Source organism: Caloenas nicobarica, chromosome 5 (assembly GCF_036013445.1).
Source record: "Caloenas nicobarica isolate bCalNic1 chromosome 5, bCalNic1.hap1, whole genome shotgun sequence".
Lineage (NCBI taxonomy): Eukaryota > Metazoa > Chordata > Aves > Columbiformes > Columbidae > Caloenas > Caloenas nicobarica.
The window spans coordinates 39,324,360-39,348,258 of NC_088249.1; the positions used below are offsets into that span (position 1 = coordinate 39,324,360).

Sequence of the window (23,899 nt, forward strand, 5' to 3'; positions counted from 1 at the left end):
AGTGTTCAGATGAGAAGCTTCATGTTGAGTGAGAGATAATAGTTTTCTGGAGTAGTCTTTAGGAAGGTGTAGGCTCTTACGCACAGTAGATTGGCTGTTATATCCTAGCGATGAACTTCCAAGAGACAGAAAGACTTGAACGAAAATAACAAATGAAATCTTCAGCTTGCAGAGTTCTCTGTATTATGTGAGGAATTTTTAATAATGAGTGTTCTATATGGAATTACAAGTGTCCGACATCCTTTTCTTTCCAAAAGACAATTTTGTGTAGAGCATTTGCCTAACAAAAGTGGTTTTTAAGTTGTCATTTTGCCTGCCTTTCGGGATCTGCATCAGTCTTTTTCTGAAATTCTAATGTTCTTCCTCACCCTTCCTCTCCATTCCTTTTTGATATACATATAAGTGGTGAAGTCCTGGAAATATATTCAACTTAACATTTATGCCTATTTTTTTTTCACTTCAGTGGAGAGTTACATTATATTTTAATGTTTTCTGAACTTCTACACAGGTGATACAATCTGCAGTAGAAGTTATGGAAACATTTCATTAGTAGGTTTTTGTAAACTATGAATGCAAACCTTAAAAGAATTTGCTTGGGCCCATTTTTTAAATTCGGAAGCCTTGCATGTTGGTATCTTGTTCTTCACCTAGTATACTCTACACTGAAGCCTCCTTCAAAATTGGACTTTGTGCGTTTTTTTTCTGTCATTCCTAGTTTGATTATCCATAAATGTTTCTTTTACAGATCTACACTGGATGCTATGATGGCAGTGTCAGAGCTGTGAGGCTTAATCTGATGCAGAATTTTCGTTGCTGGGTAATGAGCAAAATGTTTTTAGCATTCCTTTGTTACAGTTTTTAGACTCATTTTCTGGGGTGGTCACTTCTCAGTCTTGGATAGCTTGACCTTTATTATAATTCAATAATATTTTTAAATGTTTATGTACATTTTAAATGTTAGTATATATCACTAGTTCCCTTTTTCATGGTCTTCTGTCTATATGTATGCTTTAGAGAAAGTTGGTGGTCATATCTTAATTTTATTTTTCCTGGTAATTTTTAGATAGTGACATTTAACTGTTTAAAACAAAAACACTTCAGCCAAGTGACATACAAAAGCAGATGTATTCTGCTAAATAAGTTTAATTAAATCCCCAATGACTGTCTCAGGTAAGCTTAAATCTTGTAAAGTTATAGTGCCTCTCTTCCTCCTGCAATTCTTGCTAATGGTCCAAGCTTGGCTAGAGGCAGGAAAAATCTCTGTAGGGCTGCAATTAAAGGAATAGAGAACATCGAGAATGGAAGTGGAATAAGAAGATTAAAATGTTACAGGAGGAGGAATGCGTGTGAACAGTCTTGGTAGAATATTTTTAAGTTGCAAGAATAAAAGCATTAGCTAGAATTCTTTTTTCCTGGCTTATTTTGACATGTTTTCTCTACCAGTGGCATGGATGTTCACTGATCTTTGGAGTTGTGGACCATCTGAAACAACACTTGCTAACTGACCACACCAACCCAAATTTTCAGACCCTAAAATGTCGTTGGAAGAACTGTGATGCTTTCTTTACTTCCAGGAAAGGTTCCAAGCAGGTATGTGGTTGAACTAACGTGGTTGCATTTGGTAGTATAAAGTATATACTATAACGACAATTGTGGGACTTGGTCCTGTTTCTCTTAAAAATGGTCAAATTCTTCTAGCCATGGCAGGCTTAACTGCATACAGTTACAGTTGTACAAGGCCAACAGCGTTCAACCTGTGACAGATGAAGAGTGCAGCTAAGTATGACAGCTTGAGATATGGTCAGTTTAAAACAGTTTAATCCTAACATTATTACATGGAAATGGTCAATTCTTGAAATATTAGAAGAAATTCTGGTAACTATACTCAAGATGTTTTTGTTGGAAAAAAATATTTTTTAAGATTAACGAACATCAGTCTTGGAACAGATTTTTATCCTTTAATTTTTATCCAGCACTACCTCCCTTCATTGTTCTGGATGATGATGCTGTTTATTTTTCACACAATACTGGTTTTGCTGACAATTTTTAAATAAGTATCATGCATAAATTTCTGAATAAATGTTAGCACAGATGGGAAAAATATGAAGAAGGCATAAGAGTTGGATGCCAGTTGGATTAAGTGGTGTGGAAAAGATTGAGGTTGGGTGTAAGGAGGGTTGTTACCTATAGACTGATTGGGTAAAATCCACATTTTACTCCATGGCATTATAAATTACCTTCCTGTTGCATGCTTTTCAAAAGACACAATGGAAGGAGGTTTCTTTGGGAACTAAGAAAGAGAAGTAGAGTCCTTCATTTCTCTTTAATCACTGTCTTTGGATACAATATGTTTATTTGATATGCCCTCCTAGTCAGAAAGGAAGCTGGGTTTTACTTGCCTTGAATCATGTGGTAGATGAGACACTTCATATATATCATTTAATAGCTTGGCATTAATTTTTATTTTTTAAAATTTTTTTTAGAAGCTTTAAGCCCAAGAATGTATATTATCCAGAATTTCACTTTCACCAAGACTTCAAGAATTTTTTGCATTTTGTTTTTAATTGTTATTATTTTAACTGACTTCTCTGGTTCTTTTCTAGGATGCAGTAGGACACATTGAAAGACATGCTGAGGATGACAGCAGGATTGACTCATGAAGCTTTTCACCTCCCACATTGGGAAGTAATTTAATATGTCAGAATTATTCCAAACAATGTCAGTTTCTTACTCCAGTCTTTCCTCTTTCTTTTCCCACTTGGAATGCAAAAGTGGAGTGGGGCTGAAATGCCTTGCTACAGAGACTGCAGGTTGTGTTGCACTCTGTAGAGATAAGGCTGGTCAATGAAGACTTGGCCCAAATGGAAGATTCTTGCAAGTTTTTATCATTGCCAGATAAGAATATTCCCTCCTCTCGTCTGCCTTGGGGTTTTTTGTTGTTTGTTTTTTTCCTGTGGTGTTTCGTTGTGGTTTGTTTTGTTTTGTTTTTTAAAGAAGCGTAGTCTGACGGTCTTTGGGCAGTCCAGAGGAGTGTTGAGAACTTAGATTACAATAGGTGCTGGTGTTTGCAAACTCAGCTGGAAGCCTGTAAGTGTCTGAGTCATGTCTGGTTTTATGTTGCATCCATTTTTTTTAGCGGATTTTAATAAAATTCTGCAAACCAGAATATCACAAATTCTAACAGTGTAACCTGAATACCCAGTGTACATTTTGACTTTCTTCATAAAAAGAAAATAATTTTATGGAGAACTGGAATAAATTAATTTTTTTAATGTTAATTGTAACTTATTTTTTATTCCTTGTGTAAAAATTGCAATAACTGGCATAATATGTACAGTGACACACTGCCCTAAATACTACAACTCCTGAGGTATTTTCTTTATTTGGAGGAAAGCAGTTATTTTTGAGATGTATGCCAGTAGCAGCAAAACAGCTGCTTCACTCACGTGCTTGTTGATCTTAGTCTTTTTAAACATAGGTCCTTATGTACAGGAAAGAAGTGGTGTCGGCTTTTGTTTTAGTTAAATACCAGCATAACCACTGCGATCTTGATACAACACCACAGTTGGATTGCTGATTTTATTTGGAATCTTAGTGAGTGAGCTTTGCAATCCTACGTCTTCATGGAATAGCAAACTAAGAGAAATGCAGTGGCACTGCTTAAGTGCAGCAATTAGGTAGCATTTTGTTTCTGTTGTGAACTGGCTAAATTGGCTTGGGCTATATCAAGTTCACAAAAACTCAACTGGAAAGAATGGAGCAGGATTTTAAAGTCTAAAGTTCTCAAGCAGAAGCTGAGGATACAAAATGCATATTTACGCCTGTGAAAGTTGTCTTCCTACTAATGCACAGCAGGTACCACAGAGAAGCCAGTGCAGAGGCGATGGCTGTTCCTGCTTGTCAGGATTCCTCTGCAGGCGTCCCTTGGGGTGGAAAACTTTACCCAGTAAGTTCAGCAAAATGTACTTCTTGCATTTGCGATCCTCTCTCCCATAACACTCATTTAGCAAAGAGCTTTCCTAAACAATGAGACTCATCTAGCAAGGAGCTTTGTGTTGACTTTTGCCTAACTTACTACTCAGGAAAAAAAAAGGAGAGGTTTCCTTAAGCTGTAACAGAAAGTAAGGACAGCCCAGTGTTAAAACTGAGCTGCTTAATAAATTAATCCAGTGCTGTTCAAACAAATTGAATGTACTATTTTTACTGAGCATCTCTTTCACTACTACTTCGAGGCTTGGTATGCCAACCATAGACCAAATAAGTTTTATAGCCTCATTCTTTTACTATAAAGCAGCCTTATTAGGCTGAGAAAGTGACTGAGGAAAGCCCGTGGATGTTCTACTGCCATAAAATCAAGGAACTTCAGGGCTGTCTCTGAAGCAAACTATTTTTGTATTGTCTTAGCAGACAAGCATAATTTCTCTGTAATTGCTTGACATCGATTTTTTTTTTTTTTGTGAGACAGGAGTAAAATAGGAATGAGATGCAGTAGCGTACTACTTCAAAAACATGGGAATCTCTGAGCTTCCAGTGCTTTTGTGGTGATTCGTTTGGGTTTTTTTATTAAGCTGTTTGTGGACAGGAAAAAAACCCATTATGTGGCTCAGACCCCATGCTGTTTTGAGGATGTTTTTATTTTGTTTTTTGGGGAGTGTGTTTGTGTGTTTGGTTTGTTTTTTGTTTTGTTGGTTTTTTCCTTTTCTTTCTGTGGTCTCTGGATGAAACAATTCAAGACAGAATCAAGCTCAGGGAAATCTCTGAGCACTTTAGGTGTCTTCTGCTAAGGCTTTATTGCTGTAAAGCCTCTGAGATTATTTGGTTTTTTTAATGACCTAAAAGCAGAAGACTGCATGATACTTAAACCATTTCCAAAATTGTTGATGTTCAAGAGTTTATTTCTAGAGTTTTTTTGAACCACAATGAGGGAGCATGTAAAAGGGTGCCAGAAACAATGTGAACCTCTCAAGCTGTCCCTCATGGACTGTACTTGAAGTGAAGGTGTGGAGGTGTGTGTCCTGAGGACGAGCATGCGGAGTGATCGTAGCATTATGAAAAATGGTGTGTGAGAGTAGTTTTTGTTACTTCTTCCTCATGATTCTTCACGTTCTGTCAGCTGTGTTCAGGAACGTGTAAAGATCTTTCTCACTAGGTGTTGCAACACACACTGATATTACACTTTATTTGCATTCCTAATTGCTTGTTGGTTTTATCTTTTTCATTGGTGGAAGCAGATTTCCTTTTCTTGTAGTCCATGATATTTCCTTATCTGTCCTTGAAAACAGTCCTGAAAAGTCTGGACTTCAGAAATCCACTTTCAGCTTTAGCACTGGTGTCTTTTGCTACTTCGTAGGTCATTTCAGATATATTTAAGAATTTTAAAATGGGTAAGAGGCAGGAAAATAGCAGGGTGGCATGAGTGCTTATAAAAATTTTGCTTCATAAATTGAAAACAATTTTAAAAATTGCTCGGATTCAGAGGAAAACGCTGTGCTGCTTTGTCCTCAGGGTATCGTAAAAGGACTTGGTGTGAAGTTGTTATGCAGCTGTGGAAATCCCCAGGCTTCTCTGGAGTTATGGGCAGGGTTTCCTGTTTGTTCAGCTGGAGTTTGGTGCAGCTTTCACTACTGGCCTTTTACTTCCTCTGGAGGCAAGTACAGAAGAGAGATGCCAAACTAATGTATTGGCTTGGTAGCCACTATTGAGACCCACTCTGATCTTGCAGCTTAGGGTTTTGACTCCTGATACACCTCTGGTCAGAGTGTCATAACGGTGGGAAGGCGGACTATTTGTGGAATTTAATGGAGTAATATTTTCATGAAAAGCAGTACTGCACATCTGAAGCCTGTTTCAGGACTATTGTTGTTTTCAGTTTGTTTTTCATGCAAGTAAAAAGTTGTGAGTGGAAGAGTGTAAAGACTGAGGGTTTATTTTGTGGTTAGGTGTGCTTATTTTATTAGCCAAATGTTAAATAATGAGCTCTGGACTTGCTGTATGGCTGACTGCGTGTTTAGCAGGACTGACATTGTGCCTGTTAAGCTATGAGCCTCCTCAGTGGACAGCAAGTGCTCAGAGGCATGGTACACGTCCATGAAATAAAGAATGGGCCAGGTGCTACTGAAACCAGTAATCTCATTCTCTTTAAAAGCGTGAGAACTGGTTGCACTAGAGGCATACCAAGCCCTGCCCAAGCTCCAAAAGGTGGGTGTGAGTGGCGTGAAAAGGTCACTTAAGGTTCATATGTGCTGCGAAGCTTAACCTTCCCCAGCCCCAATAGTGCCGCATGTGTTTTTCTATATTCATTGCTCCTTTCTCCTTCAAATCGCAGGAAAAAATAACAGCTAACTGGCAGTGCAAAATTCTCAATGGTCTAACGCTGCTGCTTCTGTATGTGGCAGGGGCTAGAGAGAAAATTGTTGCATCCGTTGGTACGAAGATGCATTAAATATCCCAGCTTCTGCTTGCCTGGTGTCACGCGTGGATTTCAGACTTTAAACATTTATCAGCGCATGAGCTGACTTCTGCAAAATAGCAGGAGTTTGGCTGTGTGGTGTGTTGAAGTAGTGCAGTTCTTAATGCACATTTTCAAACTGTACGATAATGATGGATCAAAGTAAATGATAACTGAAAACTTGCAATAAACTAGAGGTTCCCAGAAACAAAAATGTAGTACTGAGAAAATAATTTTCCCTTCTTTTGAATTAAAACACAGGTACAGATCAGTCTTGGTTTTCAGGCTTTTATGGTACTACCATCCAAACAGTCTAAGTTGTCCAGAGTTTCAGAAAATGGGAGGAAGGATAAGGAAATGGTTTCAGCTACTGTTTGTGAAATATTTAATAGTAAAAGAGCAAACTGTGTAGGTTATGTGCCTGCCAGCTTGTCAAATTTCATTTTGCTGTAATTGTTAAACAGTCTTTTTAAAGAATGGAAGTGGAATAAACCAACGTGATTTAATAATTTAAGCTGTGTGGAACATGTGCACAGATTGATCTTGTTTTTCTTCTTTCATTTTGGTACAAAGCTGTCAGCATAATAATGAAACTTTACACAGCAAAAGAAGAAGAAAAGTTTAAAAAAAAAAAGAAAAAATAAATGTTCTTTATATTGTTATGGTTTGTCAGTCTGATTCTTCTTTGTTTTGAATAGAATGATTCTTTCACAGGATTCAGTAAAACTTTACTTTGTTCTGGATTTTTCTCCTTTTTTAAGACTACTGGATAAAATCAGACAGGCCACTTGGAAGCTCGTGCCTTGTCATTCAGCAGGGAAAATGGAAACTGTCCCCCAGCTGGTGCTGCCAAGATGACGTACGGACTCCCTTGCTCCGTGGCCTGTTGCAAAGAGAAGTTCTCTAAAGCTGTTGGTAGTTCGCTCACCAGGACTTTAATGACCAGTTTTGAGTGCCAAACAAAAATCCTAATTTTGGTGTTTTGCCTGATAAATTTTGTTTTTGTCTGAACACCAAGAGCATCTCAGCCATATTTTTGTATGGAAAAGAATGGCTTACTGAAAAGAACACACAGCTGGAGCCCAGCACTTCTACTGCTCCAGTTATCTTAAAAAAGTGATTTAGGTTGAAACAAATGTTTAATTTAAAGGAGAATAACTCTTCTTTAGATAAACTATAGAATTCTTTTTCAGAGTAGGTTACAGTGCAAGACAACGTTAAGAAGTTTACAGTTCTGGTTTTTTCAGTGACCTTTCAATTAAATGCGGTACTTATCAGAGTAACTTTGAATAGATGCTATGATTTGTTTTTGCAATTTTGCTTCACAATAGTTGATTGCTCTGTTACCTTTCACCCCTAGAGAACTAAGTAGAAGGTTCTCCTGACAAAGTCTGGTCTCTTCACACCTTTTCTTGCACATTTTGTTTTTCATTCCATGTTTGTATTGATCAGCCATTGACCAGTTTTGAAAGCCTGCCATCCTTTAAAGCTGGTAGGAATGGAACCTCTCAAGCTCAAGTGTTTGGGTTTTTTGGTTTGTTCGGGGTTTTTTTTGGTTTGTGGGGTTTTGTTTGGTTTGGGGGTTTTTTGTTTGTTTGGTTTTTGTTTATTTTGGTTTTGTCTTGTTTTGTGGAGTGTTTTTGGGAGAGGGGTTGGTGTGGTGGTGGTGTTGTTTTTTGGGTTTTTTGTTTGGTTGGTTTTTTCTGTACTCAAGGAGCGAACTGGCAAGTGTTTGAGATATTAAGCTGACTTCATGCTTGCCATAAGACTCCAAAAGCTACTGTATATTCAGGAGAATGGTGGAAGAGTACTCAATGTTTCATCCTCCTCCGTTCTTTCGAATTAAAAACAAAAAACAACCCTAAAGATTATGCCAAAACCCAGGTGATTTTATTTTTGGGTCAATTAAACCAATTGTACTTACACATTCTAATAGTCTTCCCAAAGTGGTCATGCTAACATAGTGTCTGATTCTCCTGCATGTCACATCTTAAAAGAAATACACGATACCATCATGAAATGGGACCTTAGAGGTGTGGGGGGAAAGTGTGTGTGTGTGTGTGTGTGTGTGTGTATACATTTGGAGATACATATATATATATTTGTATGTATAAGAGGTTTTCTGCCTCAAATGGGAAACAACTTTCTCAATGTTACAGAGAAGGCCGTTACAATTAAAAAAATGTTTAAAATGTCCCACGTGTAATTAAGATACTATGGGGGTACTAAAAATGAGACCAAATTGCTCAGTTCTGGTACTTTTGCTGAGGCACTAGACCAAGCTGTCCCAGGTACTGCACTCTGTTGTGCCTTACTGCCACATTTCAAACGCGGCAGAGAACCAACCTCCATAGCCACATCTGTAACAACATGATTGGGATGCATGATATTAATGTAATCTAGCACAATCTCATGTGAAATATTTGGTCAGCATTATGAAGAGGCTGAAACAATAGTATCAAAAGCAGGACAAGGAGTGAATAAGCAATTACATGGTGGTAGCAAACACCTCTGACTTTCACAGTTCAGATACAGTCCCAGTTTTGCCTGAATTGAGGGAAGACTTCAGTTGCCAGCGTAAGCAGAGTAGTGATGCATGCTCCATGTCTTTGCCATGCAGAAAAAACTTAATTCAGTCATCAACAAATTAATCTTTGTTGCCTGAAGTACAATGTCGGGGAGCTATGATAGTAGTTAGAGAAGTTGCACACTGGTCTGCCTACTGGAGTATGTGTTGTCTCTTTTTCCAATGGCTTCTTTCCCTGTGCTTTGTATCCGAGGGAGTGAGGCACGTAATTAGGAAATGCTCTTGTTTGCACTTGGGGATGAATGGAGCTCAGAAGTCTTGAGTCTGTTCTTGATGAGCTTTGCCGCTGGCTCCTGTTTTACGCATACATTGTGAGCTGCAGCCACTGAAAGAAGAGTTAGAATTAATGGATGGAAAAGTTGTTGGCATCATCCAACAAATTGTACTGAGACACCACCATCTCTAGCTGGAAGGCAGCTGCTTGCTGACACTTAGTATGAAGCATAGCAGCAGTGGGGAATTTTGTCTTAGGCTTCTTGCTCCTATTCCTCCTTTCCTTGCAAAAAGTGAAGCATTTTTTCATGGTCTCCTTAGCAGAAGACACGCTTTTAAGTTGAAACTTTCTAAGCCATCTTGATAAGATTTTTAAAAGGCAAAGAACTATTTTAAATCCCATTATCAGTTGACACCATATCGTCATGTTTGACTTAAATTGCCTCATAAAAAAAATCTTGAAAGGTTTTTGAAGCACTTTAAAGATGATACGAAGAGTCTGCAACTGTGCCCTTCAGCACCAGCTGTAGTCTTTACAGAGCAGCTGTTGCTGGCAGATCATGGCTACAGGTGTTTTCCATGTAAAATCAATAGCAAAATTTTTAGGAGGCTTTGTGGCCTCTTAACCAACTGGATGACAATTTCAGACCAACTCTCATAGGCTCCCTTGAGAACATGTGCAATAAATAATATGATTTAAATTCTGTATTGTGACATTGTGTTAGAAATAGTGGCATAAAGTAGTTTACCTCCAGGACATTGAGTTTAATGATGCCGTCTCCATCTTTATCAAAGGCATGGAATGCTCCTAAAGCGAGGAAACAAAAATACGTGGAGTAGATTGAATTACTGTGTATGTAAAGATGATCCCATATAGCGAAACAAACTGTGTTACCGCTGTGTTGTGCAAACTTACACAGGCAGATATTTACTGACATGGTCAGAAAGTATTTGAGATATGTTTTCCCTTAGCTAATACAAAGAGAAATGCAATGGGTTATTTTGTGTTTGTATGGGATGGCTGTCATATTTTAGATTCCCCGTGCACATAAATTATTAAATCTATATGTAGGCAGCAGTGCTTCGAGTACGACAGCACGTTTTGGGGGCAAGGAGGGGAGGCAGCGCAGGAAAACCAGGGCAGCCACTCACTGAACATGGCGTCCAGGCGCACGAAGCAGCAGATGAAGCTGTCAAAGTCGATGTTCATGTTCTTGTCGGCGTAGCGCATGGTGATGATGTCGTAGAGCTGGTTGTTCAGCCGAAACCCTGCAGAGGACCAGAAAGGGGGCAGAGCTGGTCAGGCCTCCAGGAGCGGTTTGGCTGTAGGCGCTTCGCAGGCCCGACTGAGGCCCAGGCTGGAGGGTGCTACCGCAGCCACCAAATAAAATGAAGTAAAGCTACAAGGAGCTTCCCGTTTTCCCAGCTGCTTTCTTAAAACAGGAGTAACATTTTGAAATTATGATTTGGGAGGGCTGATAGCATGTGAGTTACCTCATGCTGTAAGTATGAAGAGGAGAGGTCTACGCCAAAGGGTTTGCAGCTTAGCTGGGCCTGATAAGAGCAAAGCAACAAAAACTGGGCAACAGAAACACAGGAGGAAGTTGCCATGAATGTAATCACACAATGGTCAAAAAATAGATAAGGAGGTAACTCCTCAGCGTGGTGTTACTGAACTGTGGCACTGACTGCTGAAGCGTGTGACCGTGTTTCGTAAAGGGTCTTTTGTGATTTGGGTACTGCTGGTTGTTGGCTAAATGCAAGGTCGTGCACAGCCTATGTCCTGTAAGATTGAGGCATTTTTGATTGCAAAATCTGTTCATGGTTCTATAGTCAGGGCAGGAGATATTTAATTTTTCTTTTTTTTTTTACATTGACAACTTTCCTTCTTGGTGAGAATGGAAACCTGGAAAAGAAAAATGACCCGTGTTTCTACTGCAGCAAGGGCTCAAATCCAGGTATGAGTTTTGTCCTTAGGAAAGGATTGAATCACTGATGTTTTGGAAAGTATAATACAAGGTAGCCATCTGTTTCTGTTCCTTGATAAACTCATAACTGATGTCTCAAAATACTACTGAAGCGTCACTGAAATAATCACATTTAGGTTTATAGTGACGCTACAAATTTTCTGTCTAAAGAAGCCATCTTACTCCCTTAAAGAAACAGCAGCTGGTAACGACATTTGCTGGGGCAGGCCTGCTGTCCAGGAAAAGAAGCATGCCAATGTGGTTGAGACAAGAAGCAAGAGACGTCAAAAGCCTCTCTTAGCAGGATGAATGTCATTAACTGAAACTTTTGCAAAAACACTTCCTTCTTATTGCACAGGTAGAAGAGGAGGCTGAGCCTGCAGTGGCTTAGTGCCACCAAGAAACGTGCACAGGACTTGAGAAATGTCCACCCAATTGCCTCTGATGCAATCTTGGACATTGACCTGTTCTGCCTCAGTTTCAGTGGCTATGCTCTTGGGTTGAAGGTTTTCCGCTGTTCTTTGATCGTTACTCACACAAACATCAAGAGTCCACAGCTTAAATGAGAGCAAATGTTTTTGGTGCTCCCTGGTTCCCCTGAACAGCAGGACCCTGAGTGGGAGATCCTTAAGACAGTAGAGCGTAGTTCATTTGGTTGGCAAGACATACAAGACTTGCTATTTGGATATTTGAGAAGCTCTGTTGTGGGGAAAAAAAGAGGATTTTTAAATTTCTGTAGGGCCTCTCTTTAAAAGGCTGCACTGTGTTCCTGATTTCATCCTTGTGACAGATCAACCAAAATAAGGTTTCTCTGACTGATGCGCATTGAACACTGAGAGAAGTACCTGCATCCTTGACTGCATTGCGCATCTCGTAGCTGTTAATGGTTCCCGAATGATCCGTGTCATAACGCTTGAAAATTTTCTGGAAAAAGAGAGAAATAAAAACACAACAGAAATAAAAGCTTGCATTTCTGTACCCACTGAATGAGTATGGGATATGTGCCTTAGGCACTTGGAGGCTTTCTCATTTGCCTTATATTGCTGCTGCTGGGCAGTCTGGGTTGTTACCACAGAGCTCCTCTCAGTCACAAAGCGAAAAAGGTTAGATCTATGCTGTGAGAAGCAAAAAGTTCTGCCCTAGAGATTCTCCTTGCTTGAGTTTATACTGTTAATCCTCTCTTTTGATTGTCGTAATTAAGCTATTTGCAAGGCCTTATTCTAGTTCCCATCACTCTCCTCCTCCAGTTTGTATGGCTCCGTGCTGTTCTCATGGGGGAAGTCCTTAAATGAGTGCTGGAGCTTCAGAGATTCAGGCTATTTGCTTAGGCTGTGACTAGGATGCGGAGAGACATTACTTTTCTTTTTAGAAGCTGATTTGAAACATTTTTTTAACTTTTCATTTTGTTGTAGTACGTAGAGAGGTCTGTTTTTCCTACACAAGCTTTTGTGCCGCAGAAGCCATGAAGAACAGTGCTGCAGATACCAGCATTACCTGCCAGCTTTTAATCTTGTCCCAGAGGTGTCGAAACTCATCAAAGTTTATCTTGCCTGAGCCATCTGTCTGTGATGCAAACATTCAGGTAAAAAACCACAATATTTTAAAGAGAAAATGAATTAAGTCTGCAGCTACTGGTGAAGGGATGAATGTGAAAGTGAGTTCAGGATCTCCTCAGCATTAAGAGATGACTGAGCTGCGCAGTGAAATATTTGTGAACGTTTTGATTATTGTGCATAATATTTTGTTTCAGGAGCCTGAAGTACTATTTTTACTCTGTGTAAAAGCAAATATCTGGTACAGGAGAGAGGCTTGCTCCTGGAGCTATTATAAAGTACATGAGCAGGACGTTTTAGCGGGCTGCTTGCAAATACCTCCAAATGTGAAGCTTACTCAATGTTTTTAAGACAACTGAGCTTTATCCTAGAATGAAGCTCTTTCTGCCTTGCTTAAAGTGAATTGAGAACTAAGCAAAATGTTGACTAAAGCCATTTACAAAAAAGTGTTTAGGCTCCAACTATAATGACGCTGGGTTGTAGTTACAATTTTGTTCTGGTAATGTTTGGGTGTGCTTTTGTTCTCTCAAAATCATGTCTTATGTCAAATAGGAAAACTGAGTGATGTAGTATCAGAGGTCACCCCATATGGCATCTTGTAGTTTGTTCTGTTATACTTGCTCTGAGACAATTTCTGTATGTGTTACATGCTAAGCACACAGTGGAATGTATAATATGCTATAAATTTAAAGGTAAGAGAGAAATATTTTAAGTTTGTTAGCAAGAAGTGGTTATGTTGAGTTGGTTTTAAAAAAAAAAAGTACAAAATCATGGTTTAGCACATGAGTTGGCCAGTCACTGATACCTAAGGAAGGGTATCATACTGACTAACTTATTCTGTAGTTTTCTGATTTGGGATATTTTCATCTGCCAACTACACTAATGTTTAGATGACCGGAGTTAAGCTGTGCCAAACCAGGAATGCTGTGTTATCTGACTACGGACTCTAATGTCGTGTCCTGCTTCCCTAGCATACTAAGTTGTCTGTGCGTTTAGTTGTGGAAAATACAACCCAAGTGGCCTAGTGTGGTATCAAGAACTCCTCTTTCACCAGAAAAGGATACATCCATTAAAGCAATCATGCTGCGGCAGGATTCCAGTTCAAATCCTTCTGTCTTTAGGTCCTTATCTGAAATAAATGAGCCCAGGTGAAAACAGATCATGAAAGTCAGCAAGTGCTTCTTCCTCTCAGGTGTAATTCTCCTCAAAGTAGAAGCCAAACCTACTTCCTTCATCCAGTAAGAAAAGAGAAGTAGAGAAATCTGAAAATACTCTGATGTTATTGCTTGTGAATTAGAGATTACTTTTCTTGGCCTGTTATATACAATAAAAACCTTTCAAAAACTCGAACTTCCAGGTAACTAAGCAAGCCCACGGTCTGTATGCCGAAGTTTGCTAAACAGGAAGAAAGGCCTGCCTCTCCACTAGAACTTTTTAAAGGCCATTTGCAGACTTCTAGAAACGCTACATTATCCTGTGTGGTGCTGCCAATGAACTTTTGCTCATTTCTGCATTATCAGTACTTGATCTCTTGTGGAGAGCATCTCTGAAAAGCTCAGCTCTTTAAAGTCTTGAATGCAAGGTCTATGGAAGTATAACTACGAAATTTGCGAGTTTGAAATCATAAACAATTTTAAGAGTGCAACTTAGGGGTGGAGGGTTACATTATACCACAGATTTCTTTGTCCAGGGTTACTGAAAAACATGCTTAAACTCACGTTTTTTTACGACATTATTGAGAACATTCCTGAGTTCTTCAGCATTGATCTCCATGTCCTGGTGGGAAATGTGGTGAGAATATAATTAATTACAACATTCCTTATTTAAGCAGATCACTTGGTGCCTGGGTATACTAAAAGTATGAAGTCTTTGGTCACTTTTCAGTATGGCATACGTATGTTTCAAGCTAGAGTGCACTCTAGTTCATATAAACATTGGTCCAAATATTTTTTGAGGCTGCAGTATAAGGTAGGTCTAAAGTTACCAAATAGCGCTTATTAGACTACAACTAGAATAACGACTAGTAATTTCAAGCCACGGTGGAAGCAAAAAAGCCAAATGCGAAAATCCCTGTAACTCATTTGCAGTCTCTCAACTGATGTAGTTCTTTGATCTATTTTTACTTTTAACTTCTCTCATTAAGCATATACTGGAAGGCATTGTATTTCTAACTTGTTTATACATGCTATACAAAATAGCATAATAGTGATAGCATAGTAGTGATAGCAGTAAAAGCCTGAATGTAAATAAGGCTGCCTTGTACACAATGGGAATAGCTTATATGTACATATGAGGACAGCTGTATTCTTAGTTGGATTTTGATTTGATTTTGCTTATATTCAGATCTCAAAGGAAATTTGATGGAAGGAAATTCAAAGGAAATTTTAACATGCAGTGTTTTGAATCTGTGAAGCCGTTGATTTAGGTGCTGTTGTGGTGAGGCTGCTTTGATGGCAGCGACAGGGATTGCCTGCATACTCACATCCCCCGCAATCTGTCGGAAAATATTCCTGAACTGTTTTTCCTCTTCACTTGCCTCACGAGCTTTTGCTGAAGGACGCTGAAAAGAGACAAGCAAAGAAGAGACACAACCTTAGCCCAGCAGGGAAGGGAAGGGGCCTGGGGGGCTGGACGGCTCACTCACCTTCCTGCAAAGGAGCCTCTTATTGAATCTGGAGCTCTTTGGAGGAATGGGTTGTCCTCCTGGTCCTTTCCCCCTTTTTTTGGTTAAATGTGTTCCTTGGCAAAACCGCTGAGTATTTAACTTAATGCCATTGCTCTCCTTTCTCTTGAAAGGAGCCTAAATGATTACTTTCACTGACAGATGTTTATATTTGATTTTTTTGTTTCAAAATATTGCAAAAGAAAAGTTTGGAGCAGGAGAGGCATATCTGCTCCGTAGCCACCCTGTAAGCTATGAATTAACCAGGGAGACCTCAGCTTGAGAGCTCTTTGTAATGTGGAGCGTCCCTTGCTGGAGACAAGTACCACATGAGACAGCTTCACTTTTGTTGTTTTCCTGTCTCAGTCAGACACATGCAAAGAGTAATCCTGAACTGCGAGGCTGATACTGGAAAAAGGAAAGACCTATTTTTTTCCCCCCCACAATATTAAATGACAGGAATTATGTGTAACAAAGTAAAGAGAATTTCTTGGCTTAGTTCTTATTTTTGATTGTCTAAACACAGGGGAAAGTTAAGACTGGTCCCCACTTCGCCACCTGCATGCCTTGGCAGTGACACAGCAGCCCAGCACACTCCCGGTGAGCAGACACTCAAGCTGTGCCTCCAGATGCCACCAGCCTGGGGGCAGGATCTGGCTGTTGCAGGTGGGTGAGGAACATGAGATGCAGGCTAAAATTTTGCTATCCTGTTTGTCTCTTCTCTGGGGATGAGAGAAGAGGGGAGAGGTGCAGGAGCTCCTGGATCTACCCATCCTTTTCTCCTCTGGCCAATGGGGACTGGCATAAGGATGTGTAATTTGCAATGGGGAGAGGCTGTGATCCGTGCCAGGAGCCCCTGAAGCCCCTTGGGTGCAACTTGCACGTGTGCCCTATGTAAAACGGGTACCACTCCACAGCAAGAGTGGATTGTGCTGCTCATGGGGGAGGGATTTCTCCCAGCTGGGATCTTGGTATGAGAAAGCAACCAGGAGATGTTTACAAGCAACTAAATCCTCCAGCACAGGAGTTAAAAACCAGAAGGGATAGTCTCTGTTTGCTCATGCTCACTGGATCCACATAAACCAGATGCAAGTTATGCTAAGATTTGATGGAAAGCTGCTAAGTGTCTTGGGACTTTCTTTGCTCCACTCCTGTGCTCTCCCCAGCCACTCTTTCATTCTGGCCAGACCAAGCCCCATTTCCCCCTTTGCCACTTGCTGCAGAAACCTTTTTCTCATCTACGTGGGTTTTTTCACCATCTTTGCCAGCATCTTCATCTGCTGTCAGCTCCTTATTGCTGTTTGCTCTGTCAGAAACAAAGATGATAGGCTGGAAGAAGAAGGAAGAGAGCAAAAGAGAAATGGAAATTACATGAGAAATAGTGGAAGAGAAAATATTTGGTGGCAACCATTCTGTGGTAAAGCACATGCAGCAACAGCTCGGGCCCCTGAGAGAGTGACTGGAGAAGCCAGAGCTGGGAATGAAAGAAAAGAAAGGAAAAAAAAAAACCAGATGGAAGAATTTCTGAAGTTACTGCTCTCCTCATGCTCAAAAAGCTGCAAAAGTAATTTTGCAAGATAGTGGAATCTCTGGCTTCTAGCTTTCCTTTTCAGAAAGCCAGTAACCATTTAAACTTCTCTTTTTGTTGTTGTTGTTTTTCATTAAGAAAAATAAGCCTTACAGGTTCTTGATCGTCACTTAAACTGATGAGTTTGCCCCTCTATATGAAGGACAGTAACACCAAAAAAACCCCAACAGAATCTGAACCCTACACAGAAAAGGAGTATTTGTGCAGGAGCTTGTTAGTTATGCAGAGCATATGTTCTTTCCCCGTATCAGTTCTTGACACGTTCAGCTGTAAGCAGCCACGTGCAGTTATTCTGGTTTAGTGCATTTGAAACAAGTGAAGCTGCTACAAGATGTGAATGCATTACCTTAGGGTACTAATTGCAACCTGCCTGTCTTGATATTAAAATGTCTGATTACATTTTCAGGGTCCTAAATGTGTTGTGTAGAATCAAAAGGTGAATCCTGGACTTTGGTGAGCAGAAACTTCAGGAAAGATGAGTAGCTGCATTAGGCAACAGAAAGCAGATGTGAGGGCACGGGTCTGGAGAAGGAGTGCTGCTGTTCACTGGAAAGGGGAGTCAGGGTGCATATGGAGGGGCAGGCAGGAAGGGCAGTTTGAGCATCATGCTTACAAAGCTGAAAAGTTTCTGTTACCCCCTTGAGTGAGAGGGGTATATGATGCTAATGCTATTCCCTTAGAATTTAGTGTAGGAAGACAAAGTCTTTGTTGCCTGCAAATGGCCTCTTGTCCGGTGCCCTTCATTAACTACTACATCGATTTCCAGATGCAGAGAATTCATGATACCAAGGAAGTCTGCTCCAGCTGCATGCATTGCATATGCTCTTTGCCTTGCTGGCACTCAGCACATTGCACAAGTACCCACCTTGCCTTTTTTCTTCTTCTGTAAAAAAAAGAGACAAAACGGGGGGGGGAAAAAAAAAAGTGTTTTCAAACTGAATTATAGATTTTACCCAGATTATGTAGAGCTGATGGTAAAGTGTTGGGTTTTTTTCTCTTGTCCTTTCTCACATTTATTTTTCCCATTCCTATATTAATATTTTTTTTCCTATTTCCTATATTATTACAGTTTTAAAATAAAAAAAAAAATGTGGGAAAATGCACCCCCCAAGAAATTACATACTGAAGGACAGAAATTGCAGAAGCCATAGCAAAACAGTGTCCCGTCTCATCTGGGACTTTTTCTGCTGGAATAAAATATCTTCTTGTACCTTTAGTTCTGACTATACTTTTTCTAACCTGTGAGTTCAGTGGAGATTGGACTTCTGTGCCCACAGAACAATGTCATCTGAAGTGGCAATTAAATTCCATCAGATCTGGACAGATATTTTGTTATCACGACAGCAAACAAAAGGGGAACACTTCTGAGCATGGTTTGATGGAGCTCAGTTCTGCGCAAGAGCATTTATTCTGATTTTTTTTCACGATTAATTGTATTGTTAGCTCTAGTATATTCCCACAAAGATGGGTAAAACCCCAGGGTGAAGAGTTAGTGCTTTTCATGATGTTAGTTTGAATCAGAGTATCATTAGGATCCCTTTCAAGAAAGTATGTACCAGAATAAGGTAATTTTTTCTTTATTAGATGTGATGCCAATTTCACAAACAAAATATCTTGGAGCACAGGCCTCCCCTGTTAAGTGAATTATGTCCACTGAGGGAGGCAAAGGCAATGCTTAGCATCCAGCTTCTTTATGCCAGGTGCAGATTTCATATCTGGCAAAAGATTTTGGTCTGACCAAACCAGAAAGTAGTGTATATAAAGAAAGTACTAACAGAAGTATCTTGATGAGGAAAAAAAAAAAGTGGGAATTTATGCTGAAGAAGCTGTCATGTGGCTGCAAATGTCTTCCTGCTGCAGGTTCCCCTAGATGTATTGCTCCTCCTCTCTCTACCCCTATTCATGTACAAAAGAGGCCCAGAACAGTACTTACCGATGGACGCTCTGCCTCAATCATGTTTTCAACCTCCCTAGAAGAAACCAGAAAGTAAATAAATCAGGGAAGTGACTATTCCCAACGTTGCTTGTTTCTGTAGCTGGTTTGTAAGCAGCCACTTGAACTTTCCAAAGAGCCAGTGGTGTGGGCTGGCTTCCAGCCATTACAGCTGCAGGCTCTAGATGTAGTTTTCCCCAGTTTGAGCTGGGCATCCCAAGTACCATTTCCAGGAGGGCTCCTGCCTGGTCTAATGCTCTAAAAAGCCTTGATAACACCGAGAACTTTGACAGCTGGGAGTAAAACAGAAGCTGTTTGGCCTGAGTAGAGTGACGCTGGCTGCAATTTGCTGAGCTCAGTTGAAGAGCAGGATGGAAAAGAAATAACTACCTACTTCTGTGTTTCATTCATGACTGAAATGATATCTGGTTCAATGATCTCTCAGCCCAAAACTTCAGCTAGTGGCATATAGCAATAAAAACCAAACAGGTCCATTTTAATTACTAAAAATGGCTAATGGCATGTTTACAAAGGATATCCTGCAAGTAGCAAGCTTCTCCAAAGATAGTTCAAAGCAGGCTCTTGTCAGACTATAAGGGAAGCTCAGTGAAATGAGTTCGTAGCTTGGAGTTACTAATGAGGTTGAGAAAACTAAAAACAGGGTGTAGCAAACTGGGAACATGACTATAGCAGACTAGCAAGCTCACCTCCACCTTTATGGCCAGATAAATGGATCTGCAACTTACTCTGAAAGACTTCTTTTCTCTGAGAAGACCCTCAGGATGAACTCTCCCTCCTGGTGGGGTTCATATGTTGATGGGATGATGACGTACTCGCTGGGAGGTAACCGGAAGCGCTCAGAGATTTCTCGCATGTTTATATAGGTTTTACTTCTAGCTTTGGAGGCATTGTAGAGGAAAAAATCCTTTTGCAAGTGGTGCTTAGTACCATGCATCTGCAGAACAAATGAGTCAATTTGTCTTCAAGGAAGTCTTACCCATTCCCCAGGCGGCTTGTGCTGCGGGCAGTACGTGATTGGGACAGAAAACACAAATGAAGCAGCAGCTCAGCAAGCAGGGAGCTGACAAGGGACGCTAGCTGGGAACAGACACAGAGTCTGTCACCTTGAAGTTGCTACCAGCTGAGTCTAGTTGGCTTCTGAGGGCTGCTCCAGGGCCCAACTGCAGAGCACTGGCTGACTTCTGCTGCGTGGGCACTTCTATGTGGCTGTTTTGTTGGGTGCTAAGTTGTGCGTAACCAAAATTCAGCTACGTCCCTTGGAGGGTGGCATGGCAAGGAATGGTACATGCGAATGCCTACGGGCACTGTGGTAAGGTGGAGGTACTTTTAGTGGAAATGTGTCCTGGCCTGCACAAAATATGAATTCTGTATCTGCTAGAGAAATGTGGTAATAAAATGTTGCATCGGTTCAAATACGAACATTCAGTCAAGAATTGTGGGCTAAAAATACTTGCAGGCTGTTTTCTGCAGAAATAACTGCCTGTAAAACAGCCAGCAAAGACAACATTGAGAGTGCCATCTGCGTGTTTTCCAGGTAACCTGGCCTTCAGATGAACTTGTTTGCAAAACTTGTCATGCCAATGATTCAGGAAAACATAAGCTGTGTACTTGTAAAACATTTTCTTCCATGGCTGAAAATATTGTTGGTTTTCCAAACAAATTTTAAGATATTGAGAAAACTGTGTGGCTGCAGGATATAGGCCATTGGCATTATTTGCAGGAGGAAATGGAAGCGGTTTAGGGTGGTTCTGCATGGAGAGCAAAGGCAAAGTGCTCGCTGATGCCGCTTCTGCAGCCCAGGCTCACGGACCCACCGTGCAAGCCACAGCCAGGCCTCATACAGAATAGAAGGACTGAGGAAAAGGTGCAAGTGGAAATGGGGTGGAGGTGAGAAGGAACTAAAAATTACTCTCGAAATGTTACTAATAAACACTCAAAGCATAAAGGTTAGCAGTTTCACTTCTGTTACATCCCTGAAAACAAACTTGACTGGACAGTTTCCTGCTGACTTACAGACAGGCACAACAGTAACACTAGCTGTGAGCATACAGCAAGGTGTCAATCTGCCTCCATTCTGCTCATACCTCTTCGGGCACCTTAGAGAGAAACAAAGAGAAGAAACAGTCAGAGCTGCTAGGTGAGTCCACTTGTTTATAGACCACATATTAATAGAAGGGTGTTCACATAGATTTCTGGAGACACAGCCAATAATTAAACTGCTCCAAGTTAGATAAATATTCTAAGGAATTTCTCTCTTCCCTTCTAGATTTCTTGGGATCTACATGAGATCCACTAAGATCTGAGCTAAATACGTTTGTGCAAGGGACTGAGTAAACTGACTTCTTCATGAAATCAATAGCAGGGACAGAGGTTAGTTGTATGTGTCTTGGATATCTGTTTCTTTTTTCACACTATTCTGCCAATGAAATATTTAGTTTCAGCAAGGATGAAAGGGAGATGGAAGAATACATGGGAAAGAATATGTTAAAAACTGGCATTGAGTCACTATAAAAGCCTAAAAAGTGTGTTACTTATAGATGGGATAAACCCTGAGGTTACTACGGCCTAAACGGTTACAAAGCCTTGAACTTCTTTCCTCTCTTCAAGGTTTCTGCAAAGTAAAAATTGCAGTTTGTGTAATCAGGCTGAATGCTTCAGTGACTCTCTTGGTAAATGCATACTGTCAGGATTAGAACAGGCTGCCCAGGGAAGTGGTGGAGTCACCATCCCTGGAGGTGTTTAAAAGCCATGTAGACAGGGTTCTTAGGGACATGGTTTAGTGCTAGAGTTAGGTTAATGGTTGGACCCAATGATCCTGAGGGTCTCTTCCAACCAAAATGATTCTATGATTCTGTTCTATGATTTGTGACCACGGTGCAAAGAACAAGGTCTAGAGCTGGTACCTCGTAGATGGCAAAGCCAATGGTGTACAGGTTGGCTCCCAGCTTGCGTTCTTTCCTCCTGTTTTTCTGCATCAGTGCAACGAGGAAGCTGCAGACAACCTCTTCATCCTCAGGATCATCATCTTCCTCCAGGAGCTTCAAGCGATACTGGGGATTGGTCCAAAATGTATCTGTGAAATCCCAGCAACAACCCAAAGCAAACATGTGAAGCTTCAGTTTTCTAACCATACGCATGATCAAAGATAACTTTTAAATTCCCTGCCTGTGGCTCCTGAGGGAAAGGGTAAAATTGGGCTAATACGTCTAATTTTTTTTACATGTTATGTGTTTTACATATTTCTACCAAAACTGCACAGCAAAGGAGGACCTAAAATGAAGTACAGGCATCTGACAAATTTCCAAAACACCTAAAACTACCAGAAAGTAGATTTTCCAAGTGAAATCTAACTGCTAGAGTGAAACTAATCTCTTTTGTCTTACTTGGGGCACTGTGAAGTATTTGAACAATTATTTATCTTTGCTAGGCCTGCTTTTGGGGCTTATGATGTGCTGGCACAAACAGTGACAGATTTCCAGCTACAAAATCATGTGCCTCATCCACTGAGGAAGCAAAGCTTTTCCTATGGCCAAGCACTGATCAGGCTGTGGTATGTCTCTAATACAGTCCCCATCAAAGATGCCGTATCTCTCAAGAGATGCCGTATCATTCACCTGGATAATTGCGGCAACCTCCAGCTGAGCAGCCTCTCACCCAGCGCCCTTCGTTGACTGACACGGTCCAGGTCTGGAGTTTATCGGCTTCCAGAGTATCAGGTGTGAGGTTACAGATCTCAAGTTTTGTGAAGTGCCTCATGAAATCTTCAAATGATATCCTGCAGGAATTGAGGGGAAACTGAACCCAAATGGATTTACGTGGTGGGCAGTTTCTGAAAGATGCTGGTGAGGTGGAGGAGGGTGACCAACGATACTGCCACTATTAGGGCAAGTTTGCAGTGGGAGCACCATGATTTCCTAATGCATTTGGCCTTCTGGTTGGTCAGTTAACACAGGTATAGCTCCAAACTGGGGGAAACTGAGCCGAGAGGATGGCACATAGAAAAGATGATGGAGAGCTTGTGGAAGGGTAGCATAATTAGAAGGACTGTGCTGGTGGCACTCAGTAAACCCTGGTGGGAGAATGAGGGTATTGCAGACCAGGCCTTACGTGGAATACGAAGGGGAACAGCGATAACTGCAATTGTTGTAGCAGATTTTTTTTTTGCTATGGTTACGTGTCTCCCAACTAAGCACAGGTTTTTGACTGATATTCTCACCAGAACTCCCCATCCTCCACGATCTTGTGCTGCAGGCGGATTTTCTCTGCTTCGTTAATGAAGTTCCACTCCTCTGACCTTCAAAGGAATATACAAGTTAGATTATGAGTTGCAATACAGTTGTCATTTAAATTTCTACTCTTTACTCTAAGCCTTGTAGAGTGGAAAGTCAAAAGTCATCTTGCTACATCCAGATACTTTTGTGAGCCTTCCAACCATTTGTTCTCAATGCTACCCTCCTCTCCATATGCCCAGATAAAAAAGCAATTGCCTTCCTTACTTCTCTGCCTTCTCTTCAGACTTCCTCTTAGCAGCAATCTGCTGAAATGTGTTCATTTTATATAGCTTGAAGAAAAAAGTGTTTTCGGACTCTCATTGCTGGATTAACTATTGAAATTCCTTTAGTAAAACCTTAATGAGAAGCTTTATCCAAACTCACTCATGAACAGACATCTTGCTTCATCCAGTTCTTTCGTAACTTAGAAGATTTTTCTACTGTCACATCTTGTTTTGAAAAGGGACGTTGCTGAACTTGCTAGACAGTAAAATCTGACTGTGCCATTAGACTGGGCTCTTTATTTTGATTGATTTAAGCCCCTCTCAACATCTTTTTTAGGTATTCATTTTTACAGCTTCAGCTAAGCACTCGACTATGATCAACTTCAAAGTGCATGTGTCAAAATGACAGCAAAGACAACTTAGATACCTCAT

The 23,899-nt window shown here is 40.5% G+C and overlaps 2 protein-coding genes across 5 annotated transcripts in view; one reads left to right on the top strand and one right to left on the bottom strand.

The window, feature by feature from the left end:
* The window catches only part of ZNF106 (zinc finger protein 106), a 33,384-nt gene extending 26,274 nt beyond the window's left edge, over window positions 1-7,110 (top strand). For all 3 annotated transcript variants that reach the window (XM_065636550.1, XM_065636548.1, XM_065636549.1), the window contains 3 exons: window positions 746-817; window positions 1,444-1,590; window positions 2,604-7,110. In XM_065636550.1, coding sequence (XP_065492622.1) covers window positions 746-817; window positions 1,444-1,590; window positions 2,604-2,660 — 276 coding nt within the window. In that variant the 3' untranslated portion in view covers window positions 2,661-7,110. The remainder of the gene's footprint in view (window positions 1-745; window positions 818-1,443; window positions 1,591-2,603) is intronic.
* Window positions 7,111-8,316: 1,206 nt separating this feature from the next.
* CAPN3 (calpain 3) overlaps window positions 8,317-23,899 on the bottom strand; it is a 32,551-nt gene continuing 16,968 nt past the window's right edge. Inside the window, exons 9-24 of one of the 2 annotated variants that reach the window (XM_065636552.1) lie at window positions 23,189-23,266; window positions 22,587-22,747; window positions 21,876-22,045; window positions 21,057-21,068; window positions 19,698-19,906; window positions 18,952-18,988; window positions 17,884-17,901; window positions 16,658-16,759; window positions 15,251-15,328; window positions 14,487-14,544; window positions 13,833-13,897; window positions 12,710-12,778; window positions 12,061-12,139; window positions 10,401-10,517; window positions 9,998-10,056; window positions 8,317-9,360 (exon numbers count right to left, since the gene is read on the bottom strand). In XM_065636552.1, the coding sequence (XP_065492624.1) occupies window positions 9,334-9,360; window positions 9,998-10,056; window positions 10,401-10,517; window positions 12,061-12,139; window positions 12,710-12,778; window positions 13,833-13,897; window positions 14,487-14,544; window positions 15,251-15,328; window positions 16,658-16,759; window positions 17,884-17,901; window positions 18,952-18,988; window positions 19,698-19,906; window positions 21,057-21,068; window positions 21,876-22,045; window positions 22,587-22,747; window positions 23,189-23,266 (1,339 nt within the window). In that variant the 3' untranslated portion in view covers window positions 8,317-9,333. Of the gene's footprint in view, window positions 9,361-9,997; window positions 10,057-10,400; window positions 10,518-12,060; window positions 12,140-12,709; window positions 12,779-13,832; window positions 13,898-14,486; window positions 14,545-15,250; window positions 15,329-16,657; window positions 16,760-17,883; window positions 17,902-18,951; window positions 18,989-19,697; window positions 19,907-20,985; window positions 21,069-21,875; window positions 22,046-22,586; window positions 22,748-23,188; window positions 23,267-23,899 lie in introns of those variants that run through there. The other variant, XM_065636553.1, reaches the window with a different exon arrangement.